Source organism: Marmota flaviventris, chromosome 2 (genome assembly GCF_047511675.1).
Source record: "Marmota flaviventris isolate mMarFla1 chromosome 2, mMarFla1.hap1, whole genome shotgun sequence".
NCBI classification, from domain to species: Eukaryota; Metazoa; Chordata; class Mammalia; order Rodentia; family Sciuridae; genus Marmota; species Marmota flaviventris.
In genome coordinates this window covers 199628826-199649622 of record NC_092499.1, presented here as the reverse complement: position 1 = coordinate 199649622, position 20797 = coordinate 199628826, and the positions used below count along the sequence as shown (strand labels likewise).

Here is a 20797-nt window from a genome sequence, read left to right as displayed (position 1 = left end):
TGGTACAGCATGTGTGAGGCCCTCTCTGGGTTTGATCCTCAGATTGCAAAAAAAAAAGATGAAGCTAGTGAAATTGAAGAACTTTTTTTTTTTTTTTTTTTTTTTTGGTACTGAGGATTGGACCCAGCTCTACCCCTGAGCTATATCCCCAGCTCTTTTTAAATTTTGCAACAAGGTCTTGCTGAGTTAAAGGGGCAGTGGGCAACACAGCCCTCTAGTAGGCAGTGTGTTTATAAGCAGACTCCAGAGCCTGTGGTTCACATCCCACCGCTATCCCTGGCAAGATGTGTAGCTTTTTTTTTTTTTTTTAATATTTATTTTTTAGGTGTAGATGGACACAACACAATGCCTTTATTTTTATGTGGTGCTGAGGATCGAACCCGGGTCCCGCCCGTGCTAGGGGAGCGCTCTACCGCTGAGCCACAATCCCAGGCCCAGACGTGTAGCTTTGAGCAAGTTATTTAACTCCTTAGATGAGTCCTTCCACCTGTAAAATGGGCCTACAAAGATGTCTACTTTGTGGTGTTGTGATGATTAATGAGTTCAAGTGTAAAGCAAGGCTCCAGGCACATGGTATGTGTGCTGTTGAATTTGCCATGACGACTACCAGTTCCTCTTGGTGTCCTCCCCTACCCAACCAAGCAGCATAGTGTCAAGGGAAAAGAATCACCAGTGTCCAAGGACTTGGAATTAAGGTTCAACTCTGCATGACAAGCTAAGGGCAGACTATCCCCTTGGTAAAAAGGTTCTCACCACCTCAGAGGGTTGTCCTGAGGATCTCAGAGGTTGTCAGTGGTATTTCCAGAGGCTTCCAACTAGAGCAGAGCCCAGGTCTAGCAGGTGGCCCTTCCCAGCAGCACAGCCCCTGGTTGTTGCCATGCAGGCTGACCTCTGCCATTACACATTTTTTTCCCCCAAAGAAAAGGAGGAATCTGGAGAAAGAGACTGATTTGCACCACCCAGACAAACACCCAGCAGCGAGAAGCTAAGCTCACCCCTGCCCTGGAGTCCTCCCCCCCCACCTCTCCCTGGCGCCTGGCATGGGCCGGGGCGGGGTGCGGGTTCTCAGGCTCCACTGAGTTCAACAGGTACAGAGCACAAGAATGACTTGGGACTGACATTAAAATGACAGAGGCAGGCAATCTAGAAAGTACCAGGCTTTATTATCTTTTTATCAAAAAAATCAGTAACAGACAACAGTGTGTAGGGGACAAGAGGGGGCAGGCTGCAGAAAAACGGGCTCACTCCAACACAGCAAGAGGAAAGGGCCCTGAGGCTAGAAGGGGACCCAGCCCGCTGGGACCCTGGGTTGGGGTGGAGACGGCAGGGAACAGCCACAGGGCACAGCCAGGGAGGGCGATTCTCCCCACCCCAGCCAGTGGGGTCAGAAGAAACCCCTACCTGGGCTAAGCCACCTGGACTCTCCTCTTTAAGAGGGAGAGCCCCAGATAACAGACCCCGCTGGGCCCGTGGGCTTTCCTCCCTGTCCCTCCCCCTTGCCCAGGGAGACAAGGGTCATCCTAGCCAAGCTGGGCACTAACTCACCAAGCCAGAACAGCTCTCTAGAGCAGCATGTGGCACCCCAGAGACGGAAGGGCTCGCTCTCTGCAGGGTCAGTACCATAGCCAGGAGTCCCATGTGGTGACTGGATGGTCAAGATGTGATTAGTGCAACTGACAGATGAATTTCTAACTTTACATGATTTGAACTGACCTAATTTAAACAGCCACCTGTGGTCACTGCATCGTCTCGCACAGCCCTGGAGCCTGGAGAACGCACACCCTCGAGCTTGGGCTAGGCCCCGAGCGAAGGCAGAAAGGTGGGGATCACCTGCCCTCCACCATCCCAGCCTGGTCGGAAGGCACCAGGAACAGGGCAAGAGAAAGGCAGAAACCCGCTCGCGCAGCCACCGGGCCAACGGGAAACTAAATATCACACTATATCCTGAAAAAATATATTTATCCATTTTTCTAAAACCAAGGGCAAACAATAATACATTACAGGAACACAGACACAAATACCACACCATCCCTATATTATATTTTGGAATCTGCTATAAAACTATGTTTCAGCAAAAGTTACTTCTTAGATGAAGCAGCTTCAGAAAGGGCCAAGGTCATGGGCAGGGGAGCAGGAAGTTGTTTAAATGGGGAGGGGGTTTTTAAAGAAAAAAAAAAGGGTGGGGGGAGAGGCCCTGTATGAAGCTATAAATAATAAAAAAAAAAAGTTAATAAAAATCACATCTCCGGCTCTTCTCTTGTTTTCAAGAAACAAACAAACATAAAATCCATTAAATACAAACTTAGCAGGTGCTGTGAAATGTGGGGGTTAAGAACATCCTCACATCTCCGCACTCCTGCCCAGGAGGACACGCTCTGCACAAAGGAATGAACTGTTTTAAAAAAATAATAATAACAACAAAAACACCCTAAAGATGCCTTACAAATACTCTGCAGATCCACTTCAGGGTGCACGTTCAGGACTTCTCCCACCCTCCCTGGCCAAATGAAAGAAGGTGGATTTCCACAAGTCGCTTGAAAGAGCCCAGGATGGCCCCAGGTGGACCACAAACACTCCCACGGTCCACTGCAAGGACCCATGGGTGGACACTCTTGGGGGTGCTGGGGACTCTGGTTCTTCCTCCCGAGTCCCAGCCGAGGGATGGGCTGTGAAAGGGGAGGAGGCAGCCAGGGCAGACCTCCAGGCAGGACCCCCCACAATAAATACCCCTTCGTCCCTGGCTCCAGGGGCCTCTGATGAGGCATGTTCAGAACAGGCTCGAAACTGGTCCTAGATTCTAATCTGGAAATTTAAAGAAATGACGCAATCCCAGGCTTGCTTCAGAAAGGCCACACGTAACCCCCACTTTCCTTCAGGGGCAACCTTGGCCCAAAGAACCAAGGAGAGCTAGGCAGCGCGTAGAAGATGATGTCGCTTCTGACCCAGGGCGGGGTCAGAGCTGGAGATAGGGACAGGGAGGTGTCCAGGTGCCTCCCCTACTCTAACGCCCACCGTCCACAATCCTTCGGCTCCCTTCCCCCGCAAGTCCAGGCCGGTGGCCGCGGGAAGCTTCAGGCGTAGAACTCGTTGGTGGGGGCCTTTTTGTAGATGGGCTTCTTGCCCAGGTCGTAGCTGCCTTCGTCCTTCTTCTTCATGCGGTACACCAGCAGCAGGACCAGGAACACGGCGAACAGGATGCCCACGATGCCGCCCACAGTCAGCGCTGCAGAGCAGGAGAGATGGGAGCCAGTGAGAGCTGCTCAGCCGGCCCCCTGCACCACGGGCACTTCCCACGGCCTGGGCCAGGCGAGCTGAACGCCTCATTAAGCTGACCCTCACGACCCCGGTTATAACAAGGGACACTAGGCATTGTAAGTCACCGAAGACCTTCAGATTCAAATGGCGAAGTCATCCGGGCAGACTCCCCAGCAACAGCCAGGAGAAGAGCAACGGGAGCTGCAGAACCCCCCGGCACATCCGCAGGGAACTCTGGAGCTCCCCTGAGCGCCCACGGGTCCACCTGCCTAGGCCTGCTCAGGTGTATGTGGGCAGACACTGTACACCATGTGGAACCACCAGTGTCCACCCCGGGGTGTCACAGCTAATCGCCTACTGTGGTGCAGGTCCACAGGGCCCAGGGCTTGGGCAGTTTCCGCTTCCGCCTACTAACTGTGTGATTCCAGGCAAGTGGCTTAGTCTCTTTCATTGCAGAACAGATTTGCCTTAAAGATTAAATAAATTATCTAGTGGCTTAGAACAGTGCCTAGGGCAGAGCATATGCTCAAGGCTCAGGAACTGTAAACCTCGGGGATTTATCTCTCTGTGTCCCCAACACCCTGAACTGGGCCTGCTTAATAAATGGCGCTCACAGTTAGGCTCAGCGAGGAGCGCCTGGCCAGTGTCAGGCAGAGGTGAGCATCTGTTCTGTCCACCACGCCAGGTGGCCTGAATGACTCATTCCTGTTTGTTAGGGGTAGGGATGGCTCACAGAAGCCTTTCTGTGGCAGATTGAGTCCACTAATTCAGTCTTACTTGGGCTAAGAAGATTAATTTTCCATCACTGCACACCCTACTGATCTGGGCACAGAATGGGATGGAGCAGCACAGGAGCCACAGGAGGTTCCATCTTGACCAAAATGCCATAAAAAGCAGCAACGAAGCGCGCCCCACCCCCCCAGGTGCCAGAAAGAGCACATGGAACCTGAGGCAGCCACCCCATTCCCAATTCTATCACCTCCCCCTGGAAAAGCCCACTGAGACTCCTCCCCACAGGGTCAAGGTCCAAGCACAGGCTCAGAAGTCAACTGTGCTCCTAGGTCCAAACACCAGCTCCACTCTTTCTGGCTTTGTGACTTTCAGATTGTTGGAGGGACTCCCTCAGGGGCACAGGAATCACGCCGCATACAGCAAACACTTAAAGCCCCTGGGGACTGTTTTAAACTACTAGAATGGAGGATCCCACATACGCCATTTATTAAGCAGGCCCAGTTCAGGGTGTTGGGGACACAGAGAGATAAATCCCCGAGGTTTACAGAATAGGAGAATACTGGCTAATGCTCAAATGGAAGAGCCAACAGCTGGCTTCAGTTCTTCTCCTGCCTTGTGCCCCAAAGCCTGGGCCTGTCTCTCCATGAATAAGAAACGGGGCTTGGACTAGATCCCTGACTTTTATGTTTTCCTTTAGAAACAGTAGCACCTTTAGTTGCTCTAAGCAAAACCTAATCAACAGATCTAGAATCTGTAAATGTGCTGGGCTGGTGAGGCACACTTACAATCCTGGCTACCAGGGAGTCAGGGTAGGAGGATCTCAAGTTCAGCCAGGGGGAGAATCTGGGCTGAACCTCCAAAACATTCCCACAAAACAGTTTGGAATATGGAAGACTCAATGGTCCCTTTCCCTGGGACAGAGCTTAGCCACACCAGCATGTTGCAGTCAAAAGAGGTGTCATTTGCAACCAAATATTTAACCTCTCTTGGTCTCAGTGTCCTGTTCTGTCACATGAAGATATCCTATGCCTCACTTTCTGAGGGGACAATGAAGATTCAGTGATGTCACACAAACTCAAGGAGTAATCATCATATCCATTTTACAGATGAGAAAAGTGGGGGTTCATTCTGTTCAAAAAGCTTCTCAGCAAGGTCACAAGGTGCTAAACCAGAGAGCAGGGGAAAGGGAAGCCAACCCAGTCCTAAGGAATCTCAGACTTTCAAGGGAACTTAATGATTAACTCCCAGATGCCACACCCAGGCTGTGAAAGAGCTTTGAAAAATACCCCAGAGGGGCGTAGAGACAGGGGAAGTCACAAGGCCTATTCTTTTTTTTTTTTTAGTATTTATTTTTGAGTTATAGGTGGACACAATATCTTTTATTTTTATGTGGTGCTGAGGATGGAACCCAGTGCCTCTATCCCAGCCCACAAGGCCTATTCTTTAGAAGACTTTGGTATGCAATTCCTCAAATCCCCCACCAGGCTGCAGGGGTTAAAGTTCTTCAACCCCCAGGGCAAGCTGAAGGGCCTGGAGGCGTCCCTGCCTACAGGCCCTCTGTCCTTCAAGGCATGTCAGGAAGAGCCGCCCGGGGCCTTACCTATCAGGGGACTTACCTATCAGGACCTCGGTTCTCTCAAAGATGTTGCTGCTCTGGGCAGTGCTGGACATGGACACCTTATTGGACACATCCTCCTCAAAGGGCGAGCTCCTCTTGGGGATGACTTCGTTCTCTTCTAGCTCCTTAGTTTCAGAGGGGGCCCGGTTCCCAGGCCCTGCCCGCTCAGGGATGTGGTTATCTAGAGGCACCTGAATGTGGGGGAAAGAAAGAAAGATAAACAAAAATTCAGTGAGCTTGTGGAGGAACCCAACCAGGGTTGGGACATGAAGCCAGGTGGAGAATCTGGGCTGAACCATGTGGTCCTGGAATAGGACCTCACAACCACCTCTCAAAATCATGCTGCTCAAACCCTTACCTTGGACTTTTCTAGTACATCTGACCCAAATGGGAAATGAACCTGACCAAGAGAAAAGGGAGATGGGAGATGGATGTTCCCACACCTGTTGATAGGTGGGTGTTCTGGAGTGGCCGCTCTGGAGGCAGTGTGGTAAAAACCCTAGAAATCAGTTGCCCTTTAAGGCAGCCATTTTGCCTCTGAGGCTCTATCCTAAAGAGCTTACCATAGTGTTTTAATTTTAGGATATTAGAAAATTATACGCAGTTTTTCCATCAGTAAGCAGAACCAAGTGAACTATTATGCAGCCTGTAAAAGTGACGAGAACAGTTGATTACACAGGGGAAACATTCAGGGCCACTGTGGTGACAAATGTAGTAGACAGAACTGTGTATGCTATTTGGAAACAGTTGAGAACAGCCCTAAGTGATGGAAAAGGAGCTGGCGTGGACAGTGACTACCCCCGCAGGCAGCGTGTGGCCTACCGGTGACCCACAGTTGTGCCTGTCCCGAAATAAGCCCAGGACCCCAGATGAAAAGGCTTCTTGCAGAAAGGAGTCAGGCCCCTGGGAGCTGCTTTCTGCCCCTCAGTGGGTGTGTGACAGGGGTGGGCGCCAAGGCTGCAGCACTTACCAAGGGATGGATCACTTCAGGGAAGGTCCTGGGGTCCCCCAAGTCATCTGTAAGGTCAGAATAGCTCTGTGAGCACAAGGTCCGCTTCCCCCAAGTAAGTGATCCCTGAGGCCATGGCTGGTGGGAGTCCTAACTTACAATCACAGCCCCTAAATCTCCAGGCCCAGCAAGTGAGCTTGGTCACCTCAATCTCAGTCACCTAGTCTGAAAAACGGAACTCCTGAGACCTGCCTCCCTGGCTCTCTTACAGTGTGCTGGTGGCTAGGTAGCCAGGCAGAGCCAGTCAGCTCCAAACCCTTGTTCAGAACAAGGGACCAGCAGCAACTCCTGGGAGCTGGCTAGAAGTGCTGAATTTCAGGGCTGACTGAATCAGAATCTGCATTTGAACAAGACCCCTGGGAATTAAAGTGTAAGAAAGAAGACTAATTGTAATATTAAATACCATATATTGCACCTTAAAACATGTACTGAGAAGATGGATATTTCACTACAGAACCTTTCACTATGTGTATGTATCCCATAACATCTTGTTGTATACCTTGTTGTAAATCTACAACAAACACACAGTCACCTGGGTGCTTGGTCCATGCCAAGACCTCTAACTCAGTTCAGTTCCACAACACTGATGTACGGTCATTATTATTCCCATTTTACAGAATAGGAAACCAAGACTCAGAGGTGACAGAGAGTCAAGGTTTGAAGTCAGGACTATGTGACTTCAAACTTGGAATACTGACATGTCCCTGAACATAAGAGGGATGATTCTCAGCAGTGGTCCACCCTGGAGGTCAGGGCCAGGACACGACCATGAAGGGCATGGCCCCTGGTATGGTCCCAGGAAGCCTCTGTCCACTCATGCCCCTCCCACCCCACCTCCATTTCTCAGCTAGTACTCTCCTTTCCAAAGGAAGAACACCACAAGGATCCTTCTTCCCCCACCCTGCCCCACCCTTGGCCACAGGGAGGAGCCTACGGGACAGGTTCAGACTAGTGCCTGAAAACACAAAGCTACCGTGAATTCAGAGCAACACACCACTTGCCTCAGAAGGTCTCAGGGATAGAAAAGGCTACTACAGTTACTTGTTTCTCCTTTTGAGGAGGAAGAGGAGCTCTGTGGGAAAATCCCAGGCTCCACGGTCTACTTCTCATTGGCTGGGCTACCTACCATTCCCTCCAGCCCTGTGACCCAAGCTTGCCCAGCACGTCCTCCATACCCAGATCTCCAGAGCCGGACAGCTCAAAGTCATCAGGTTCCTGCCCAGGCCCCCCAACGTCCTCATCATCAGGTAGGTCTCCAGAGAAGTATTGGCCTTCCAGGAGGTCCTGGGGGTCGATGACCTCAGTTTCTCGGATCTAGGATGAAGAAAGGAGAAGCCTCAGCCGGTGGTCCCCAGTGATCTACAACACTATTTTTATTCAAGCGCTGGCTACCAGGAACCCGAAATCAGGCTGGGTAGCGCAGGCTGTGACTCCAGCCACTCGGGAGGATGGCAAGTTTGAAGCCAGCCTCAGCAACTTAGTGAGACCCCGTCTCAAAATAAAAAACAAAGGGGCTGGAGATATAGCTCAGTTGGTAGAGTGCTGGTCTCGCATGCACAAGGCCCTGGGTTCCAATACCCAGCACCACATTAAAAATCTGCCCCTGGGGTGGATTCAGTAACACATTGAAGACAATAAATGAAGAAAAATAAATAAAATTAAAAAATAAAAAGGGCTTGAAGTATATCCAGTGTCAAAGTGCCCTCCCAGTTCAATCCCAGTACCAAAAGTAAAAAATAAGTAAAGTGGGCATTCAGGTGCCAGCAGGGGACAGAGCCAGGGTCTGGAGACCCAGGTCCTAGATCATACTCTGTCTCCTACTTGCTGTGTGATCTTAGGTAAGTCTCTTTCCCATTCTGTTAATAAAAATGATAAAAGTGGTAATAATGAAGTCATTATTATTAGGTACCCTTTACTGAGCGCTTGCTAAGTGCCAGCCCGGTTTTTAATAATTCTGATGGCATGTTGTTAACTTATTTTACAACCAAGGAGACTGGGTATTAAAGACTTCATAAATTATTTTCTTTTGGTGACAGAGTTGGAAGGAAGAGGAGACAGGATGGGGCTGCCTGGTTTCAGAGCCAGCGGGTCCTGTGTGCAATGGCAGCCCCAGCCTGGGGGTGCCATGCTGCAGGGTCCTGTGAGGCAGTGGCAGCTGATTCACACATGGCAGGGAGTGGACTCCTGGCTCTGATCTTGCCCAATCGGGGACACCTTTCCCAGCTGAGTCAAGCTGGCTGGGACAGGCTCACTCACACCAAGACCTCTCAGGTCAGAGTGTTGCTCAGCTGGTGACTCAAGCGCAGGCTCCTGAATTCAGCCTTGATTTCTAAACATCTCCCACCAAGCTGTTCTGCTGCCAGCACTGTGCAGGGCATAGGGAGGCACAGTCCCGGCCCCCACAGACCATCCAATCCAGCATCCCACCCCATGGAGACCCCTGGTCATAGCAGTCTGAGGGCCACCCCTACCAAGCAGCTTTCAAAGGGAAAGTACCCAAGGTCCAGGGGGGCAAGGACCCCATAACTGCAGGAGGCAGGGGAGGGGTCTGCTTAGAACCACAGAATATAAGCCAAACACCCCGGGAAGTCCCGTTCCCTTTTCCCAGAATTTGAGAACAGAACAGGATAGTGACTTGGCCAAGGAGGCACAGTGTTAGCAACACAGCTCAGGGTAGAAAGGCGCCAGAGCCCTCTCGCTGCCCTGTGCCTAGCTGAGGCTGCCAGGGGCACAGCAGGGATTCTGAGAAAGGAACTTCCTCCAGTTGGGTTCCCAGGACAAAGCTGGACAGCAGCAGAGGTCTAGGAAAGCCTCTTCGGAAACCAGCCTCCTCTTCACCCTCCCGCGGGCTTCCGGGGAGAGGCGCGGAATCTGCGCCCTCCTCCACCCGCGCGGGGCAGGAGGCTGGGTTCCCGGAAGGCAGCGGGGTCAGGCGGGAAGAAGGCAGGGACGGCATCCCTCGCTCCCCGGGTGGGGAGCCTCCGCTGGGACGGCACCCGCGGGCTGGGAGTCCGAAGGGGTTAAGCCCCGGCTAGGGATGACCTCACGACTCGGGAATCAGGAGCTGCTGAGCTGCCGGCCCTGGAATTCCAGCCCCCGCACTCCCGGCCTGCGCCTGTGGCTTCGGTTTGGCAGCGCAGGGAAAGGCTCCACAGGGTTGCGTAAGGGCTGCACCTAGGGCGGTTCCGCCTCTCCGGCTCCCGCTCCCGCTCCTGCAAATGCCCTGGGGCTCAGGTCTGAAACAGCGCGGCCTCCACGGTCTACCGGGTCCGGTTTTAGAACGAAGCACTTGACATGATGTTGGCCCTCTTAGTAGACCTTTCTGCGGAGATGGAAATGAGGGCTATGAAAAGTAGTCACTTGTCTAAGGCCACACAGGCAGAAAGTGGCCATGCTGAACCAGAAGCCAGGCATGAGTCTCCTGGGCTTTTAACCACATACACAGGAACACATGTGTTCACACATGAGTCCTGGTCATGTGTGAACACATGTGTGCGTCAAATCCAGCGGGGACAAAGACGGTTGGCCACTTGTTGACCTGGCCTGAAAACCAGCCTGCTGTCGGGTGTCGGAGTTCCAAGTCTGCAGGGCAGAAGTGAGATTCCAACAATGGGGCCGGGATTCCTGCAGTCTCCAGTCCAGAGACCTGTCCTGCTCCCTGGTCACCAGGAGCCATGGAATGCTGTTTATGCACTAGGCCTTTCCTTTAGTATGTGAAAACGCTATGGAGTGTTTCAAAACCACCCATGGGACCAACATGCTGACTGGCTGCTAAGAATTCCTCCATCCTCCACTGAAGATGACAGCAGGTGTGAAGATCTGGCAGCCAAGACAGCCCCCAAACAGGCTGAAACCAAGCTTCCTCCCTGGTGAGCCCTCCTGGCGGGCAACTGGCCACCCCTAACCCTTCGTTTCAATAGCAGGTTCCCAGAAGATGGAGTTAGTCCAAGGTCACACTGGGGACCAGTGGCATGGCCAGGCCCAGACCTGGTTCCTGGGCTCTGACAGGACAGATTCTTCATCAGCTGCATTGGAGGAGCCTAGGAGGCATCCCTCCTCAGTAAGTAAGAGCACGTGAAGTGGTCTGACCAAGGACACAAGGAATTCAGTCCTCCTTGAGCTCTGGGGGCCCCTCTCTGCCCCTTCTCTGCCTACCAAGAGGGAAACTCCCAAGTGAGCAGGGGTCATTTAGGACAAGCCGGAACCAAGCCCCATGGGATTGTGGGTAACTGTCCCTCTTTTTTGTGGCAGCTGGGAAGGCACCAACAGCCCTCCCCCACCACCTCCCTCCTTTCAGACAAGGCCCATTCAGTCTGGGGTGGCTTTGAAGAGCCAGGCCACCCAGCAGCCAGGCCCAATCCTGACCAGAGAGGGACCCCGCCCTGCTCCTGGCTAAGGATGGTCTGTTCTCCTCAGCTCACCCCACCCCTGCCCAGGCACGTGTGTTCACGTGTGTGTGCATGCACAGGCACCCTCTGTGGGGCCCCCGGCCTCTCTGCATCTTTGTCTTTTCACAGATGCACAACAGAATCACCAGCTTACAACGGCCGGTGGCTGGCCCTGCGGCTGCTGGGCACCTGCATTGGTACCTGGGGAGTTAGGGGTCCTGTATTCTTTCCCAAGCCATCCAGGGAAAAGAAGATGGGGGAAGGCAGGTACGCTCTCACTTTATAGCAACTACCACCTGCCAACAGAAAGTATCTGAGGCCGTGGAGCCCAACCGTCTCATTTTATGACCTCTCCAACAGATTGGGACAAGGGACTTTGCCAAGGTCACATAAGCAGCTGGCAGCAGAGCGGGACTTGGAAGTGGGTCTCCCAGCTCCCAGGCTGGAGCTGTCTTCCTCCCTGTCAAGAGTCCTGGCTGCGCCGAGGGTCTCAGCAAATCCATGGGCAGCAGCTGTCACTTTGGTTGTGCTCCCCATATAGTTTTCAGACTGTGGCAAGAAACTAGGAAAAGGTCACCAACCCTATTCAAAGTCCAACAGCTTCTGTCACCCCAGGAAAGGCATGGAGTGTCCACCACGTGCCTGGCACCCTACTCGGCTCCCTCTACACCTGAGCTCACTGAGTTGGTCCAGCGGTTTTGTGAGGGGCTCCACCTGAGGCTTGGTGGGGCTGTGGATCCAGAGTCACAGCAAGAAAGCAACAGAGCTGGGGTTGGGACCTAGATCTTCCTCAAGACCTCCTGCTAACCACAACCAGGCTCCTCACTGCCACACGCTCTTCACCTCCCCACCCTAACCTGACCTCCCACACACTGCCCAGACCAAGGCTCCAGGGTACCCCTTCCCTGGGCCAGGAGTAAACGAAGGTGAAAGTGATATTGCTCCAACAAAGAAACAGAAACTTGGCAGGCGCGTACCAGGGAGTTCAGGGTCAGGGCTTGGTTAACTGTGATCTAATGAGAGCCTCCCCCACCTGCCTCCTCCTCAGGGAAGGCAGGGTCAGGGCCACACTTGATCCTTCCTTCGGGAGGCAAGACCAGGAGAGCAGTAACTGGGCAACGCCAATGCAGAGTGGGCCGGTGGGTGAGCGCCTTGGGCTCCAAAGCTGGGCCACCAGAGTGATTCTGGCAGGAGATACAGAGTCTATGGCAGGCACCCCCCCCCCCCATTCTATTCTGAAGGATCAGATATTTCCCAGAATGGGCATGTCGAACTACACGAACCCAACAGTTTATTTGGGCTTTTGATTCCTCAGTTTCCTCACTTGTAACCTGGCTCCTTAGCACCTTGCAGAGTGATAATGATTAAGGGAAATGCATATTGTATACAAGCAACCCAGCTCAGGCAGGGTACACAGCAGGTACTCAATGAGTGGTGCTATTATTAATTCCCACCTGCCTTCCTTTTTGGCTAAGGGGGATTATTAATACTCAAAAGGTCAGAGGCCTGAGAAAATTTGTAGAAGCAGCTCCTGTGCTGCAAAGAAGCTGGCCAGTGGATGGAGCAGTACTTCTGCAAACTCCAAAAGGACTTAACCTACCGTGGGTTATTATTTTGCTTCTGAGACCAGAGACTTTCAATAACCAAACAGATTCCTTCAGACTATGCAAGAGGGAAAGACCAGAGATGGGTAGAGTAACACAGTTGTGGGTCCTAAGCGAATGGAGAGAGAAATTTTGTGAAGGAGTAGAGCGTTGACCAGAGACATGTGATATTCTGCTTGGGACCTGGATCACCAAAGTATTTCCTGACACGCCTTGGGTACCAAACAAACAAACAAACAAAAACCCTAGAAGGCAAAAAGAAATCACATGCAGTCTGCAGTTTGGTGCTCCGGTACCTGAAGGGTTAAGCAAGGTCTGGGGGTGGGGGTGGAGCGAAGGTTCAAATGTCAGCTCTGCCCACTTCAAGGTCAGGTTACTCTGAACACAATCACTATGAAGAGAGCCAGGCCTGGCACTGCCAGCAGCCAGCTTTTCACCAAGCTCCAGGGCAGCCCATTCCCAAGCAAGAACTCCAGGATCCTGGGAAGGGGGAGGTGATTCTGGAGCTTCTGGACAACCTCCTACCAGGAGCCAATCCAGCACCCTTGTCACTGACTCCCTAGGTGGTCTCGGGTGATTCCCTCTCTGGGCCTCGGTTTCCCCACCTATAAAAGACGGGTCTCAAAGAAACAAACCTCTCTCTGTCCTGAGGCCTGGTAACCAAACTGGGCATTGCTCCGATTACCAGTGGAGACAGCAGGGAGGGGCTGGCTCCCCAGGGCCCCGGAGACAGAGGTGCATTGAAGCTGGGGCTTGTAATCTAGGCAGCCGATCCGAATTCCCTGCTGGATCTGTGGCAGAGAGGCTCTCAGGGCGCACACAAGCCTCTTGTGTTCTGAGAGCACCGTTGAGAGCCTCCTCTGCGCCTTGTCGCAGCAGATTAGATCGACCAGGGTGCTGGCTTCCTGCCCCTTTCCCGCTTCCCCCGCCACCCAGGGAAGCCACTGCTCCAGAGCAGCTCAGTCTGTTCCCTAATCATCTCCTGGTGGCTGGGCTTCCCCGAGGCAAGGAGCGTCCCCACTCGGGTGCCCAGCCCAGCCATTTGCAGCCGGGAGGACTGAGTGGTGCAGCCAGTCCCCTGCCGGCCTGGCTGCCACCACCCAGCTTCACCCAGTCACTATTTCCACACATGCCAGCCCCTCCTACCCGCCTTTCCATTACCCCAGGTGTCACCTGACAGTCTCTCCTCTGCCAGAGAAAACTGGGGCAGCTGAGCTCCCTGGCACGAAAGACCGGGGAGGGACTGAGTGAGACGGTGTGGCCCAGATGGGGTGAGAAGCAGGGGTGCCAGAGAGTGTGTTGGGGGTGGGGAGACTGTAGGAAGTCGAAGCTGGAACAAACTGGTAAGATCAGAGTCATCTTTTGAGGGAGTCCCAAGCCCTTTGAAAAGGATGAAAGGTGAACCCTGAGAACTGGAAGAAGCCATTTACATTTTCATTTTCACTGTGTACAGACACCACCTACCCAAGGCCAAGCCCTGGCCGGCCCAGGCTCCCTTGTCTAGCCGCTAATGATAAACTCAACTGCAGCCAGCACTTTACAAGTTTGCCAAACACCGATTATGACCCTTGAGTGACACAGGTGTTTTACAGAGGACACTAGGGCTCTCAAACAAAGTGACTTATTAACCAACTCTGTGTCCCTGGGTGAGTGGCAGAGGTGGGACAGAGATGGGTTTTCTGGCTGTAAAATGTACCCACTTTTACAGTTACCCAGCCTCTAGCAGATAGAGCCAGAGAGACCTCCAGGGCCAGGAATATGCCCAAAGGTCACCAGTGAGTTAATGACAAACCAGCTCAAGAAGCCAGGCTTCTTATTCTCCTGGGGTTAAATCAGAACCCAATATTGACATATGTCCTCCCCTCTCCAGGGCACCATGCATCAAAACTCGGGCTAGCTGCCTTCTCAGAACACTGCCTTTTTCTGTCCATCATCACTTTGCCCCCTCCAAAGCCCAGAGTGTTATATGCAATCATTCAGCCACCCTCACACGAGAATTTGCTGGGCACCATGGCAGGACATGGGAGGCTGAGATAGGAGGATCAAAAGTTTGAGATCAGCCTCAGCAACTTAGTGAGGCCCTAAGCAACTCTGGGAGACCCTGTCTCAAAAACAAAAAGGGCTGGGACATGGCTCAGTGGTAAAGTACCTCTGGGTTCAATCCCTGGTACCAAAAAAAAAAAAAGCCTAGAATTCTGTCCCTCCAACACAGGAGAGTGACATGAGACCTGGGCAATGTCCTGAGTGTCCAGTACCCTTAGGAAACACCCTGCCCCCTCTCTCTGCAGGCTGCAGAGTTGCTCAAGTTGCTCAGCAATAGGCTCCTACAGGACAGGTGTGGCTGCTAAGAACTGGTTCTTGTTTAAATATAAACCCATCCAATAATTAGCAAACAGCCCACTTCTAAGATAAACAAATAGGAGATTTGGACTCCATCAGCCCCACAGGGGACTCCTCCCTTTCCAGCCACCAGCTGTGGGGTTAGATGTGGGGGAGGGGAGAAAGCTTTCTAGAGGCCCTGGCAAGGAAGGGACAGTCACCAGGGAATGCCTCCGTCTCCTCTCGGCTAAGCGGCTAAGCGCTGTACTAGTGCCTTTATTTGCAGCCTTGTTATCTTTAAGCTCTCCAGAAAGCACGGTGATTTGGGGGGGTGGGTGCTGGGCATGAACCCTGGTGTCTACTCCTTACCTACTGCTTCAGTCCCCCTTTTTTCCTGTTTTGCAGAGGATGGAACCCACCTGGAGCAGGCGAGGCAGCTCCCACTGAGCTACACTCCAGCATGACCAGCCTTCTTAACAGACTGGGAAGCTGGCCGAGAGGCTGCCCAGCATGTCCACAGTCGGGTCACTAGTAAGACGGAGACAGAATACATCTGGAGTTGGGTCTGCCTCACACCAAACCAACGCTTCCAGGCCTCCCAACAGCCCCAGCAGCAAGGAGGAGGCCTCAGAAGTGTCCCAGAACCCTGGGTCAAGTCACATCTGCACGGTGCCACCAGCTTTGTTCTGAGCTCACATTCAGTTTTGCTGTGTGTGGGGGATGTGCCCCCAGTTCTGCAGAGGTCTAAAGACCCATTTTGAGGACTGGATGAACTCTGACCAGTGTCAAAGTCCTCACACAGGGCTTGGTACAAGTACTTCCTGTTGGACTCCTGGACACTAAGATGCTGACCCCCCAAAGGACAAGGTAAAAGCCTTCATATCCATTCCACACCCCTACCACAGAGCCATCCTATTAGCCAAGATGTTGAAAGGAAATGGGGGCTCAGGCAGGTAACAGTAGCCCACAGAGACTCACAGAGCCCCATCCACCCCTTCCCCCCATTTTAAGGGTTCATTTGGAAATCACTCCCACCCATCCAGCCCAGGAGGCCGCAGGACAACTAGAAGCCAATTCCTTTCAACAGGGAGCTGGGGCTGGAGCCCAGCCTGGCCTCTCTAGCTCCTCATTCAAGGCGGCTCAGCACTCCAAGTCCTTGGAAGAGCCTTCTGTTTCCAGGAGCTGGAGATGGCAGGAGCTGAATGTCCATCCCCACTTCTCTTTGAGTCGGGCTCTTGTTTGGACTCTCTACTAAGGGGGCCAAGAAGCTCCCCCCTTCTCATCAATGGGCTCTGGGGTGGGGGGAGGAAGGACCTGTAGCAAGCAAAGGGCTCTAACCCCTTATTTTAGAGGTGGGGACACTGAGACCCAGACACAGGGCATATTTGCTCAAGGACATCCAACAATGTAGAAGTAGGACCCAAGGCATTTACCATCAAACCCAGCAAATCTCCTTATCTGGAATGTTCTGAGAATGATCAAACCAGACATCTTGCACTATCAGTCGACCTGATTTTGACCTTGGCAAGCCACTACATTCCTCTGAGCATTAGTTTCCTATAAAAAATGGAGATAAAAATACCTCACAGTATTACTGGGAGACATTCATACTAGTAATATATAACCTCAATGCACCTTTTAGAATGAAGTTACATGCATGAATTTATTCATTCATACAAACATTTCCTGAGAACTAACTATGGGACAGGTATTTAACCAAAATAAATGAAGCAAAGTTCCTGCCCTAGGGTTGTGTGTGGGAGGGGCTTCCCCCATTCCAGAATCTGGGGCAGCATATTAAGTCCCTAGAGGGAATGTCTTGGATGTCTTTGTGGCTCCACAACCCCTTCTGGATAGTTGGTACTTAGCTGTTAATGAAATATCAGTGCTGGAAAGGGCTCTTGAAGCTATCCAGCTCAAACTCCTCATTTCACAGATGGGGGTCATCTATTCAACAGGGCAAGGGACCTCCCTCTAACCTCATGAAGCCCTCCACAGCCCAGCCCAAATATTTCCCCAGATGTTTCGTAACTCTCTGGGCTCCCACAGAGTCCCAAGGGTTCTCACTGGATACTCAAGGGTCCTAGAATCCACTGGGCTTCCTCCCCACCCTCACTTCTGTGCAATCAAGGAAAGAATTCTCAAGAAGACCAGAAATGTCTTTAAGTTGAAGTACACCTGGTGGCTGGGGAACACTTCCCCAGAACGGCCTGGGCTTGGTGCCAAGTCAGTGGACTGTGCCCCCGGGCAGCAACACCTTTGCCCCCCTTCCATCCCTCCCCACTCCCCAAACAAGGTTGCCTTTAATTGGCCAAGGAGGGAGTGGCAGGAAGGCAGACCAGGAGAATACTCCCAGCTGGACAGGAAGAACTGGTTTAGGATGGCAAACCCTGCAGACAGAGGAGAGAGCAGCTGGGTGTTCGCTCTGGGGTTCCTTCCCAAAACCTGTGGCACCAAGGTAGGGGATGCACCATCCCAGGAAAGAGCTGGCTTTGGATCAAACCTAAAATTGAAAAAGGACTAGTAGTTAGACAAGAACTCTGATGGCCTCAAGTTGGATGCTCTGGACTACCCCAAGGTGCTACCATCTTACCTCTCTCTCAGTTCCCTCATCTGGAAAGTGGGTATAATACAATATAATCGCCACATACTGGGCTTTTTGTGAAGATAAAATGCACTAGATGACATTGGAAAGCACTCAACAAATCATAACTGCTAGCAAACTCCTTCTTCCTGGGCCTCATTTTTCTCCACCAAAAAAGGAAGGCTGGTTCGTCTCTATGACTAAGCCAACTGAGACTTGGTCTGATCTTTTGGGCCACAACATGGGAGAAGGAAAGTCAAATGGGGAAGACCTGTGCCCCAGTTAGAGGCAAGAGGTCTGACATTAGCCAGGAAGGGGAGAGCAAAGGTCAAGTTGAGAGACTGATACCTCTCTCAGGAAGCAGCTGCCCAAGTTGATGGGTCGGTCATCCTGGGTCACCCTACACAGGATAGACACAACCCCTCCCCCAAACCACATCCTTCTGACTGTCCCAGGACACAGCAGTCTGCTCCTCCTGTGAAGTACCTGCAGGCTCAGCAGACCCAGAGCTGAGACCGACACGTGACTGTCCACATGGTGACCTCAGCCACCTCTGGGTCCTTTCCTTTTATCCCACAAGGCCCAGCTAATGTTCCTTCAGATGCCTCCCTAACTGCTGATCCCAACCCCTTAAGGCCCCACTAGCACTGCAATGGGGCAGAAGGCTGGTTCCAGTCTTGGCTCTAACCTCTCTCCAAGTGCCCCACTCTGGGCTTCTGTGTACTTGCACTGTAAAATCCCTTGAGGCTTTCCAGCCCCCCAATTTCAACAGATTCTAGATCAAACCCAGCAAATCTCAGTCTTGAGTTATTCCAGGATGGGACACAGCAACAGCCCCTCAGAATAAGATAAAAGCAGGAACTTGGAAGCCTGGCTGTCTAATTTGAATCTGACTCAACCTCTTACTAGCTGTGTGACCTTAGGCAAGTTACTTAACCTCTCTAGCCTCAGGACCAGTTTAAGAACAGTAAACAGTAGGGTTGTTGAAATTAAGTTAGTTGATAGAGCCATTAGAAAACTGTTAGAACAGGACCAGACACACCAAAAGCACTAAATCTTTGCAGTATGCAAGGTGAGCCTGGAATTGTGCTGGGGGGATGTGGAGAAGAGGGGGTATTGCTAGGGTCTCACTCACTCCACAACTAGAGACTGATAGAATCAACTTACCCCTAAGTAGAGAGGAAAAGGAGACTCAGGGCTTTCAAAGGAATTGACATTAATGATTAAACCCCAGGAACTCACTCCCCCAACACTGGGGCTAAAGGGCACACAGTTCAAGCTCCTGGAGGTAGATCACCACTCCAGCCATTCCTGTGCCCCCAACTTCCCAGAGGAGATACCTCCCTCCTCCCCAGCTGGCTGCGGCCATGCAGCTTCTGGTGGCCCAGGGCTATGTAACCTGTCCTGGGGACCTGCAGAAGGTGGAAAGGAAATATCTCTCTAGGCTCACGGAGGCCTTCCCCACTCCAGTCCCCTGTAACCCCGCTGGAGGTGGGTGCCTCAGTTTCCCCCTGTGCGGTCAACACTTGGAGAAAACGGAAGCTCAGCTGCCTCTAAACCACCGCTCCTGTGTGCCCTTGAAAGATCGAGGTCCCCACTTTCTAGGAACCCCAAAGAAGCAGTAGTCGCCCCATTTCTCCGTAGCCTTGTGCAGCCGGGAAGGTGGGACTAGAAGGGGCAGGCCTGGCCTCCTCCAAGTCAACGGTAAGGCGGGCGCCAGAACTGAGGTCCGGCTCAGCCGTCCACTCCCCGCGCGTAACACAGAGGACTGCACGACCTCCAGCCCCGGCACGACCTCCAGCACACGCTGCCCCTCGTCCCCAGGCCATGTCCGCCTCTCAAAGCTGTCCCCTCTGGGAGCCCGGGAGCGGGATTCAGCGCTCAGAGCCTGCGCCAGGATCACAGCGAGGGGCGAGGGTGTGGGAGGTGTGACACGGGCTTAGTCACGTCTGAGCGGGAGCCCGCGGGAGCGCAGAAACCAGGCGAGCGGGAAGAGCAACAGGCTGCGGCGCGGCGCGCGGCGGGGCCACCGAGCCTCCCGGCGACCCGGGGGCCAAGTTCCCCACAAACTCTCTCCGACCTGGGGATCCGGCTGGGAGCGGCGCCCCGCGCGCAGCACCGGACCCGGCTCGGTAACAAAGGGGCGCCGGCCCGCCCCCGGGACCCGCGAGCACCTACCGACTCGGCCGAGGCTGCGGAGACGCCTACGCAGAGGAGCAGCCAGAGCGCGAGCGCGCGGGCGGGCGACATGTTCGCGGGGCCCAGGGCAGCGGCGAGTGGCCCCGGCCGGCGCGGGCCCCTCTTATAGGCGGCGGCCCCGCCCCGGCCCGCCCCCGCCCCGCCCGGAATTCCCCGCCGCGGCCCGGCCCGGGGCGCTGCGCCGCCCGCCGAGCTGGAAACCCCGGGGACCGCCCCCGCGCGCAGCCCGCCTCCGGGACCTCCACCGCCCGGTCACCCGGGGCACCGCCAGGCGGGACCCCGGGGAGCACTGTCTCTGTCCCCATTTCATAACTGGGGAAACCGAGGCCCAGGAACGGAGGACCTGGCCAAGGTCTTTCATGAGGGCCACCCGATGCGTCGTCGGTCGGAGGCTGCGGGACGAGGACGCGGGTAGCTTGGGGACAGCAAACTTTCGTAAAGGACTATATCAATCCCCATCCAAGCCATCCGAACCTGGTGGCTCCAAAGCAGCCATAAAGTGTTAGAGGACTGAGCCTGCCTGTGTCCTGATCAAACATCACCGATGGACACTGAAATCAGAATTTTGAACAATTTTCCACGAGTTACGAAATAATATTCTTTTGACCCCGCCCCCCCACCACCACCATTTAAGACTGTAAAAATCATTCTTAGCTGGACAAAACAGGCAACCGGCAGCAGACCTCGGTCACAAAGTGACTGACCTCTGTTTTAAGGGATTAATTTTTCAAATTAGGGACTTCTTAAAAAGCTAGATCAGGCATGGTGGTGTGGCGGCCATTTTTTGTGATCCTAACGACTCCAGAGGCTGAGGCAGCAGGATCATAAGTTAGAGGCCAGCCGGCAGGTCTCAAAATTTAATTCCGGGTGGGGTGGGATGGGCTAGGGGTGTAGCTCAGTGATAAAGCGCTTTCCTAACTTGCTTGAGGGCCTGGGTTTGATTCCCCAAATAAAAGAAAATCTGATCTTTCTAAAAACTTGTTTGCAAATTTATCTCCCTTCTCAGCTTTCATGCTTCATAAAAGGCAGTTGTTTGTCCCCTTATCACTCATCCTCCTAACTGACAGAGCATTGTGTTCTGCGGTGGGT

General features: G+C 53.0%; 1 protein-coding gene across 1 annotated transcript; it reads right to left on the bottom strand.

Moving 5' to 3' along the window:
- Positions 1-1144: 1144 nt before the first annotated feature.
- Sdc4 (syndecan 4) lies at positions 1145-19774 on the bottom strand. The gene is made up of 5 exons (XM_027954345.2): positions 19688-19774; positions 7790-7928; positions 6576-6622; positions 5604-5796; positions 1145-3223 (listed from the first exon to the last, which is right to left on the bottom strand). The coding sequence occupies exons 1-5, from the start codon at positions 19757-19759 to the stop codon at positions 3072-3074; spliced, it is 603 nt and encodes a 200-aa protein (XP_027810146.2). The 5' UTR covers positions 19760-19774; the 3' UTR covers positions 1145-3071.
- Between the last annotated feature and the right edge of the window lie 1023 nt (positions 19775-20797).

What these genes read in the sequence shown, in the direction of transcription:
- Sdc4 (XM_027954345.2), bottom strand. Translation starts at nt 19,759, where the DNA reads ATGTCGCCCGCCCGCGCGCTCGCGCTCTGGCTGCTCCTCTGCGTAGGC. An exon ending in CCGCAGCCTCGGCCGAGTCG is followed by an intron (nt 7,929 to 19,687) that starts GTAGGTGCTCGC and finishes TCTTCATCCTAG; the next exon opens with ATCCGAGAAACTGAGGTCAT. An exon ending in GAGAACCGAGGTCCTGATAG is followed by an intron (nt 3,224 to 5,603) that starts GTAAGTCCCCTG and finishes CCTGCTCTGCAG; the next exon opens with CGCTGACTGTGGGCGGCATC.